The 10,414-nt window shown below is 53.1% G+C and overlaps 1 protein-coding gene across 1 annotated transcript; it reads right to left on the bottom strand.

Moving 5' to 3' along the window:
* Positions 1-5,771: 5,771 nt before the first annotated feature.
* On the bottom strand, positions 5,772-8,025 carry slitrk1 (SLIT and NTRK like family member 1; the record flags this gene model as incomplete). Its single annotated transcript, XM_084489127.1, is given in 2 exon segments — positions 5,772-7,056; positions 7,058-8,025. Coding segments are annotated over 2 exon segments (2,253 nt in total).
* Positions 8,026-10,414: the final 2,389 nt, after the last annotated feature.

Consider the following 10,414-nt stretch of genomic DNA (forward strand, 5'->3'; position numbering starts at 1 on the left):
GCTGGCTTGGAGCAGAGGGGCGATTTCCTCCGTCGAATACACTGTCGCGCAGTTCTAGAGCTAAGTAGCTACACAGAAACAATCCCAATCTGAGCTACCTGCTGATGCCAGTGCAATTAGAACAGCCTTAATGATATCACACTGTTGCTGGACATCTTAGCATTAGAATCTAGCTTGGAGGATAGGGGGGGGGGGGGGGGGAGGTCACCTTGGTAGCATACCTTTGGGTAATGATGGAGCCGCTTATATACAAGCACACACTATCAGAAGGAGAGCTAAAGTGCTAAAGCTAAGTGTGATGGCAGCGACGGTAATGACGTTGCGCTCCCGCTGAAAGGGTTGGCATTAACTGCTATCGCGGAGAGAGGAGGATTACCTCACGAGAATGCATTTGGGTAATTCTCGAGATATACGGCCGCGAGCGCACACAAACACCAAACACACAATCAGAGGTAGAGCTCAGTGCTGTGAGCTGTGTCGATTCTTTGTCGGATGAGAACCATCCCCCAAAAAACGGTTTCGGGAAGTGTGGGAATTAGCCGCTAGCTTTGAGGGATAGCCTCCCCTCCAGAGTAGCGGTCGGTCATTCTGGAGCTCCGCAGCACGTTAGCTACAACGCAGCAACGCAATCAGAACGAGAGTCACCACACCACCGCAGCTAAGTGCTGTGAGAACTACCTCAATGACGTTACGTTGTTGCTGAAAGCGGTAGCATTCACTGCCGGCTTGGTCGCTTGGGGACTGCTGAAGCTAAGTGTGATGAGGACCACCTCGATGACGTCCTGCCGTTGATGAAAGCGTTTGCATTAACCGCCAGCTTTAACTTTAGTTGGTACCACTGAAGTTAGCATTAACCACTAACTACATCATCCAGAGCTATGTTGCTACTAGCGCTCACACACCAAATCAGAACCAGAGCTAGGTGCCAAAGCTCATTGTGACAACCAACAACCATGACGACAACTTGCCGGATGTGTTTCGCATTAGCGGACCACCTCAACAGGATACCGAGTTCTGTAGCCACGCAGCTACGAGCACAGCATGTCAAACCAGCCCCTCTAACGTCGAATCGACCCGCCGGTTGAAATGATGACCGGCTCTCCGTCTGTTCCACCTCGAAGCAGGCGGTCGCTCTGACCGCGGGCACACCTGATGAGTACACGCTACGAATGTACAAAGAGAGGGGAACGAGTTGAATCTCTTCTACGTTGAAGTGCACACGGGGAGACAGAGCGTCGGTCGACGGCACAGCGGCTTGAGGAAGGGGGGAAAGCACCACCACCAAGCATACCGTGTGGTGCGACGACGACGAAGGCCGTGGAGGAGATTTGGGAGCGAGGAGATTTAGTGAGATGTCTTGGGTATGAAAGCACTAATGTCCACAACCTCGCTACAGGCAACTCCCAGCAACAAGCCAGAACCCCTCACTGCTCATTAATAACTCATTAAATAATGGGAAATAACGTCTGTTTGGATAAAGCAATTTGCGGAAACGACTAAATAGCGGTTGACAGCGGTGAAAACAAAAAAGCGGTTGAATCCAGCCCCCCGACCTTGGCCGCCCACGGTGGGCTAGAGACACGACCGCCCGCGGGGGAGAGATTAGCTGCGTTTCCTTCGTCGTTAACGGAGTCTCTCTCCTGCCTCTGAGCCAGGCATCGCTTTGAACCGCGTCGACCGGGACGGAGTGAAGGATTCAAACCGGCCACCACCGGTCGAGGAGATGCTGGGAGGGAACTTGTTGACTGGGCTGACTGTTTATTCACAGTCTCTCGCATCGCGACGTTGAACCCACCGGAAGAGGAAGTAGGAATTAAGCACAGCATTGCAGTCATTTCCGTTATTCACGTTATTTAATTTGTGGTCGATTCCCTCGATAAAGAAGACTATTAACCAGGTTTTTTTTTTTTCAACACCAAATGATAATGATAATACTATTGATAATAATACAAATAAGGACGGTGATAGTCATGGTGTTAAACCTCTAGTTTCCATGGTTACGGAAACACATTTCTGTTTTAAAGTATGCTTTGAACACAGTGTTGTAATCGCCCCAGTTCATTTAAAAAATCTGAGCTGGCGTATGAAGGCTAAACTGTAATGGACAGAGTAGATAAACAGATAAATATACTGTCAACAAGAGTCAAAAAACCTGTTATACGCTCCTACAAACGTCAAACTCAGTAAAATCCTTAAATAAGAAAACATATTTGTTGTTTTTTTGTCGTTTTTTTTTTTTGTATTTCTTTTACTGAACCTCAACCACACTTTATTTAACAAAATAGAAGCAGGTCAGAATATCGCAAAGCATTTAAATGTAACTTTGAAACACAGCATTACCTTGTTTTTTTTAAATGATAATATTACTTCTCCACGGGTTATGGCAACAATAATATTTCTACAGAATAAGACAAAGAGAGAACTACCCATCAACACCCCCGCCGCTGTGATTGGACAGACGGCATTAAGGACACAGAAATGCATTGTGGGTGAATGAGTCTTTTTGGACATAGAAAAAGCCAGTGAGTGACTTTGCTTCCCCAGCTCTGCTGAGTGACTCCCCAAGGTCGGACTCTGGTTACACAGTGGGAGGCTAAAGGAGGTTAGCCGTTAGCTTATCTGTCTGTACACGCAAGATGGGGCACACACTCACACTCACGCACACACACACGCACACACACACACACGCGCGCGCGCGCACACGCACACTTTGACAAATGCACACACACAGACACACTTTGACAAATAGACACACTCACACACAAATCAATACGCACACATACACACACACACACACACCACACACTCAAAGTTAGGCTTGTCAGATCTGCTCTCAGCACCATGGACAGGAACCGCCCCACGAGGAGTTAGCATGTAGCCTATTAGCTTCGGACAGGCAAAGGGGGGGGGGGGGAGGGGGTAGTTTTTAACAGTGTAATCCCATGCCATGTCAACCCTGTACATCATCATCACCCCCACCCCCCCCCCCCCAACCAACCCATCCCTCATATGGTTGGCAAAAACAATTGGCAAAGTATAGCACATGTTATTAGCACTGTGATTTTTATATCAGAAACAAAACATAAAACAGAACAAACATAAAGTAACAAGATTGCACATTCCTTCGATCCGTTAACCCCGTATGGCAGAGAAAAAGGGATAAATGTATTTTCTTTTTCGAATATATTGTATTAAAAGTATGCCACCGCCTTGAACGCCTTCTTTGTGAATATATATGTAATATATACATATATATATTTATGTTTTGCTCCTAAGTACAACATGTATACTGTGAGAAGAAGATCCAATAAAAGTCATGTCAGGTGCACACGTCATCATGGCATTGGTTAATGAACATCCCCACGTGACCACGTTTCAGCCAATCAAATCGTTTGGATTTCTTTTCAACTGTCACTTTGAGAAGTGGTTCCTCTGCCCCATATTCGACGCCATTTTGGTTCACGTGTGTTGCGGGCGGTATTCTGTCAAACGTAGCGTTTCTTCTTAAGATTACCCTTTCAAATGTCCCAATTCAAGCAGGTGTGAGCAGTAAATATAGAAGTGAGTTGGAATTTCTCTAGTTGGAATTTCTCTAGTTAATAACAAAAATGGCTTTACAAAAGCTGGCAATATACTTAATGAGAATCACAGCCAAATGCTTTTTAAGGTGAAGGAAATTCTTTCTTTCTCTCTCATTTTTTTTTTTTTGAAAAGAACCGCTACTCTTATAAGTCTTCAGTTTTGTCTGCACTTTATACACAGGTCGAATTTTGTAGATTTATATATATATATATATATGTGTATATATATATATATATATATATGTATATATTTTTTCATCTAAAACATTTTTCTCGGTTTTTGAAAAAATATGATGGTAGAAAAACGCCCATGTAACATATTTTTGAGTCTGTGTTTGTTCCTCGTCTCTCTCCCCAAAGCAGGCTATAATATATGAACACAGGAAGCCACAGAACTGTCATTTCAGCTACATAAACGATGCAGCCGCGCAGAGCCATCGAGGCGTGGGCCCGGTCATGCTCACCGGCTCTTCTGGAGAAGGTTTCGCTTTTTCCTTTTTGAGTCAACAATTGGCACACACCATAAAAAGAACAACATTTTACATTCATAAAGGAGATGACAGCATGGCCGCAGTTTATGCTTTAATCTGCGCCAACGAGCACAGTATATAAATAACCCCAATTATTACTATTATTATTGATATCCTCGACAGTCAAATGATAACGGAACCAAAGGAAAATAAACCATAACATGCAATCGGACGTTTTCCCCAGTTCCCCTCGCGAGTCGTCTTCCCCAAGTAAATCCAAATCGGTTCGTTTTTTTTTCTCCTTCCTCCCCTCGGAACAAATCGATATCTTAAAAAAAACAAAAAACAAACACATATCCTCAAACCGCAGATTCACCCAAAAATAGAGAAATGGCACTTTTTTATAGTCATATATACTTCTTAATATCTACTGAGTCGTCATGGTGATTGATGAAACATGAAATAAGAGAAAGGGGGGGGGGGGGGGGGGGCGAGGAGGGGAGTGGGGGGGAGGAGGAGGGTGGGGGGGGGTGGAGGAGGTTGAGTCAGAGTTGGCATCGTTGTCCGTAGTAACGTGGTTGTTATGGTTCCTCGTGTGTCGTGGTGTTGAAACCATGCGAGATATCATCATGCAAGATTTTTATGGTACATCGGCGGTCCCAAATATTTACAATACATTCATGCTCTCGTGCACCATTCCCGAGTCCTGTAAATCACTTCATCTGGGCGCACCTTCACTTTTGGTCTCCCCCCCCCCCCCCCCCCCCCACTCCCACCATCCACACCCCCAAACCCCCCCTCCACAACCCCACCCCGCCCCCGCCAAACCCCCAAAATAGTTAGTTCCGTGGGGTTGGAGGTCCAGTCCCTGTAGCGCCACACACAGCGTAGGCATCGAGCATATACATATCTTACAGCAGTGTGTAGGGGCGAGCACACTCGCTCGCTCGCTCGCTCCCGTGTGAAGAAAAGCGAATGAAAAGACGTCTTTCCTGGTGACAAAGTGAAAAAACTCCAGTCTGTGTCGAGGTCCAGAGTCCGTCTCTATACAGATCTGTAATCCACTGTTGGTATACAAGCTCACTACTAAAGCAGTCGTTGGTGTGTGTGTCTATCTGTTGTCTGAGTGTGTGTATGTATGAGTGTGTGTGTGTGTGTGTGTGTATCTGTGAAGGTATTTGTATCTGGTGATGTGAGTGTGTGTGTATCTGTGTGTCTGTGAGAGTGTGTGTGTATGTGCCTATGTATCTATGGATGTATTTTTGTATCTGTGTATCGGTCTGTGCATTTTTATCTGTGTATGTGTATCTGTATGTATGCATGTATCTGTGTGTGTTTGTGTGTGTGTGTGTGTGTGTGCGTGTCAGTATGTGTGTGTGTGTGTGTGTGTCAGTATGTATCTATGTATGTGTGTGTGTGTGCACGTGTCAGTATGTGTGCGTGTGTGTGTGTGCATGTGTGTGTGTATCTGTGTGTGTGTGTGTGTGCACGTGTCAGTATGTGTGCGTGTCAGTATGTATCTGTGTGTGTGTGTGTGCATGTGTGTGTGTGTCAGTATGTGTGTGTGTGTCAGTATGTATCTGTGTGTGTGTCTGTGTCAGTATGTATCTATGTGTGTGTGTGTGTGTCAGTATGTGTGTGTCAGTATGTGTGTGTGTGTGTGTGTGTGTGTCAGTATGTATCTATGTGTGTGTGTGTGTGTGTGCGTGCGCGCGCGCCTCTACGCGTCGTTCCCCGCCGACAGGTGCACGCTGCAGTCGAAGCCGCGGTGCGCGCCGGCGTCGGCGTGGTACGCCCCGCTGTGCCAGTACGACGAGTCGCACACAGTCTGCAGCGAGTTGATCTCCGACGCCGACGAGTTCCCGTCCCGCCGCTTCGACCGCTTCCTGTTCCGCAGGATGAACACCAGCATGCCCACCACGGTGAACGCCGACGTCACGAACACCAGCAGCAGCCCCGGCACCAGCACGGAGATGGACACCCGGCTCGGCTCCAGGTAGGACGTGGCGCGCGTGCCCGAGTCCGCCGTGAAGGTGCCGTTCCTGGACGGCGCGGTGGGGCCCGCCTCCGCCGCCGCCGCCGCCTTGCCGTCGTACAGCCGCGGGCACATCAGGTCGTTGCGCACGTGGCGGAAGTCGCGCTTCCAGAACTCCTCGGGCGACTCGCACTTGAGGTCGCTGACGATGACGTCGGCGCCCAGACGCTCGCTCCACTGCTTGAACGGCACGATGTTGCACGAGCAGTCCCACGGGTTGCCGTGCAGGTCGATCTGGATGATGGCGCTCAGCTGGTCCAGCACGCCCGCCACCGGCAGGTGCGTGAAGTAGTTGTTGTGCAGGCTGATCTTGGACAGGGAGACGCCCAGGAAGGCGTCCACGGGCAGCGCCTTCAGCAGGTTGTTGTTGAGGAACAGCACCCGCAGGCTGGGCATGGGGCTGAAGGCGCCCGCCGCGATCAGCTGGATGTCGTTGTACTCCATGCTCAGGTACTCCAGGTTCTGCAGGCCGGCGAACATCTCGGCCACCAGCGTGTCCAGGTAGTTCTTGTCCATGTACAGCCAGCGCAGCTCGGTGAGGTTCTGGAAGGTGCCGTTGTCGATGGACTTGATGTTGTTGCCGCCCAGGTCCAGCAGGTTGAGGCTGCCGTAGCCCAGCAGCTGGTTCTTCTTCACGGCGTGGATGTTGTTGTCCCGCATGTTGAGCTCGTGGGCGCTCAGCGGCTTGGGCTTCAGGTGGGCCAGGCTCTCCATCTTCTTCCCCTCGCAGTTCACGCCCAGGCCCTTGCGGGAGCCAATCAGCTTGCAGTTGCAGGGCTGCGGGCAGAGGGTGGAGTTGGGCAGCAGCTGCTGGTCCCGCTCGCCGCCGCCGCCGCCGCCGCCGTTCGCCCCCGTCCCCGACGTGGGCTTCGTTTTCAGCTGCCAGTTCTCGCGCGACTTGGAGCGCGACTTGGGCCCGTGGCCCGTCGCGGGGGGCCCGCTCGCCTCACCGCCGCCGCCGCCGCCCGCCGCCGCTTGGCTTGGCCTGCGTCGGCCTCGGGCCCCCCTTGGCGCCGGGGGCCCCCGGAGGCGCCGGCGCGGCGGCGGCGGCGGCGGCGGCGGCCTCGTCCTGGGTGGGCGGCGCCACCAGGCTGGAGTCCACGCCGCCGCTCTGCGACGGACACAGGTCGGCCTCCGACGTCTCGTTGAGGTCGCCGCCCTGCAGGCGCGTGGGCGCCTCGCAGAGCACCCGGCCGATCAGGGCGTTGCGCGGAATGTTCTCCAGCCACTCCTTGAGCGACGCCAGCTCGCAGTCGCAGTCCCACGGGTTGTCCTCCAGCAGCACCTCGGCGATGCCCGGGATCTGCTCCAGCACGCCCTCGTAGGGCAGCGTCTTGATGCGGTTGCCCCGCAGGTCCAGGTGGGTGATGGGCACGTGCTGGAAGACGTTGACGGGCAGCGCGCTGATCAGGTTGTCGTTGAGGATCAGCACCTCCAGCTTGTTGAGGTCCCGGAACACGGCGGGGTCGATGTCCCGCAGGAGGTTGAAGTCGGCCTGCAGGTACTCCAGGTCGTCCAGGCCCAGGAACGTGCTCTTGCGGAACGAGCGGATCTTGTTGTTGTTGATGTGCAGCCGCTTGACCAGCTGCAGGCCCAGGAAGGCGCCGGGCACGATGTCGTGCAGGCCGTTGTTCTCCAGGTGCAGGCTCACCGCGTTGTAGAAGTTGGCGAACTCGTTGGGGAAGAGGCGGGACAGCGAGTTGCCATGGAGCAGCAGGTGGTAGAACTGGGAGCTGGGCCCGGTCAGGCGCTGCAGCGTGGTGAAGCTCCTCTTTTCGCAGTCTATGTGCAGGTCACCCTCCACCTCGTTGCAGGAGCATATCTGATCCTTACAGACGCCCCTTGTCACGTTGTTGGAGCCTCCTCCTCCCCCCGCCGCCGCCGCCGCCGCCGCAACACAACAAAGAGCTGCATTCAGCAGAAGGATCCAGAGCAGCATTTTATCAACACGAACTGCGATTCATTCCCGATATCAAGACATGTGAGCCGGGGGCGAGCGGTCCACATACAGCAGCCCGGGAGAGGGGGAGACGCCGGAGAAAAGCCCGGGAGGAGGAGGAGGAGGAGGAGGAGGAGGAGGAGGTGGGGAGGTCTAGGGGGAGGAAAGAAGGTCTTCTTTGAGTATATCCATGCTGCTGCATCTAACCTGCGGCGTGTGACCAGACTCCCAGTTGGAAATGACCACCACGGATAAAAAGAAGAAGGGGGGGGGGGGGGTGGGGTGTGGGGGTGGGGGGGGGGGGGGGGGGGGAGGAAAGGAAAGAGAAGAAAAAAAGCCCTCGTCTCGTTTCACACCGAAGCCCCGCTCAGACGGTCCTCCCGTTCAGGAAAACGACTGAGCCCCGGAATAAAAATAGATATAAAACAAACCGTCGCGTTCCTCCGGTACATCACTCGTCTGGGTTTGTTTTTTTTAGTTCGTGCGTTAAACACTGACCTTGCCAAAACGGTAACAAATCCGTGCTCTTTTTTCTCCGCGTCTCTTTCGTTCTTTCTCTACTTTCTCCCCTCTCTCTCTCTCTCGCTCCCTCTCTCTCTCTCTCTCTCTCTCTCACTCTCTCTCTCTCTCACTCTCTCTCTCTCTCCCCGTCGTGCTGCGCGTTGCGGTGATCCTCGGGAGCTGTCCTCTCCCCTCCCGGTGCTGAAATCACACCCCGTGCCGCGGGGAGACGGATTCACTGTCGCGATGCCGCGGAGCGATGCTGTTGAGGAGGAGGAGGTGGACCGCGACCCAAAAAGCCCGCATTCCTCATTCCTCTCGACCTCCCGCCTGCCTCTCCGTTCCGTTCCTCTCGGGTTGGATTTTTTTTGGCGTGAATCGCGAATGAAACGGAGAGAGAGAGAGAGAGAGAGAGAGAGAGAGAGAGAGAGAGAGAGAGAGAGAGAGAGAGAGAGAGAGAGAGAGAGAGAGAGAGAGAGAGAGAGAGAGAGAGAGATGAGGGGGAACGCTGGTGGTAGAAAGATCCAACGCACTGTGATGAGCCGCAACGGCCAAATCGTCAACGGACCCTGAGAACCGAGAGAGAGGGAGAGAGAGAGGGGGGGACACAAGTGAGGGAGAGAGAGAGAGATTGATGGAGGGAGAGAGAGAGACGGAGCGAGCGACGGAGACGGAGACGGAGCTCGAGCCAAAAACAAAAATCTCTTTTAACGTCCAAACGCGCTGTCGTCTTCTCCTTCTCCTCGACACATGACGTCGTGTTGCCGGGTCCCTTCCGCTCCGGTCCTCTCCGATAAAGAGCTTCGTCTTATTCCAACTCTCTGCGCACTGGGACGATGAACTGGTTTTAGGTCCGTTCGGGTCCTTATCCGAAAGCGTTCAGGTCCGTGCGTAAAGGAACCAAAACAAGGAGGAGGAAAATAAAGTTGGTGCGTGTCGACGGTTGTCGCGGTGTCGTGTGTCGGGGATCAGAAGCCCGGTGGAACCGTCCGCGTTTCGTCTGCTCCGTGCACCGGGTGGCCGGACCGATCCCGCTGCTGCCACTGCTGCTACTGAAGCAGCTGCCGCCTGACGCGCCGCCTCCGCTCTCGACAACGCAGCGCGCTCCTGACGCGCTTACCTCTAACGCTATCACGTTCCGCCGCCGCTCATTGGCGCGCTGCTGCCGCTCTCGCGTTGTGCTGCCGCTCTCCTGGTGCGCTGCGCGCTCTTGACACGCTGCGCGCCGCCGTTCTCGCGTCCTCCTGCCGCTCCTGAAACGCTGCCTCCGCTCTCGTTCTTGTGTACAACCGCAGAAGCGAAATTCTCCTGGCGGAACGATCCGCTCCTCGCTATGGAGAGGACTGTTGCATGCGGTAAATCAAAAGAGAGTAGGTAAACCCTTCACAAGCGACAGCGGGGGTCTCTGCTCAGAAGTCTGAAGAGAAGAGAGAGAGAAAAACATGCGTGCATGATTGCGTGATAATAATTATAATCAACAACAACAACCAACACAAACTGTCGGACACACGCGGCAACCCCGCGCACTAGACGCGCATGCGTGCGTCACGGTGTCCATCATGCGAAGTTTGTATGTGTGCGTGCGCGCGCGCGCGCGTGTATGCGCGCGCACGCACACCACACACACACACACACACACACACACACACACACACACTCAAGCCGAAAACACACCGGCGGCGAACGGCGCGCGTCAAAACAACCGCCCCTTATTTCCTATACGGTCAACCCCACGCCGTCGCCGGCTCGACGCGCGCCAGCGCTGGTCGGGGTCGGTGCGCCGTCCCGCGATCCTTCACGCCACTGTACTATCGCAGAGCGCGTCGCCGCCCCTCTGAAAAAGCGCTTCTTTTTTTTAAAAGCTGATTCGTACATCCCGGCTTGATAC

This window comes from Micromesistius poutassou (genome assembly GCF_964030765.1).
Source record: "Micromesistius poutassou genome assembly, contig: SCAFFOLD_119, whole genome shotgun sequence".
Taxonomy (NCBI): domain Eukaryota; kingdom Metazoa; phylum Chordata; class Actinopteri; order Gadiformes; family Gadidae; genus Micromesistius; species Micromesistius poutassou.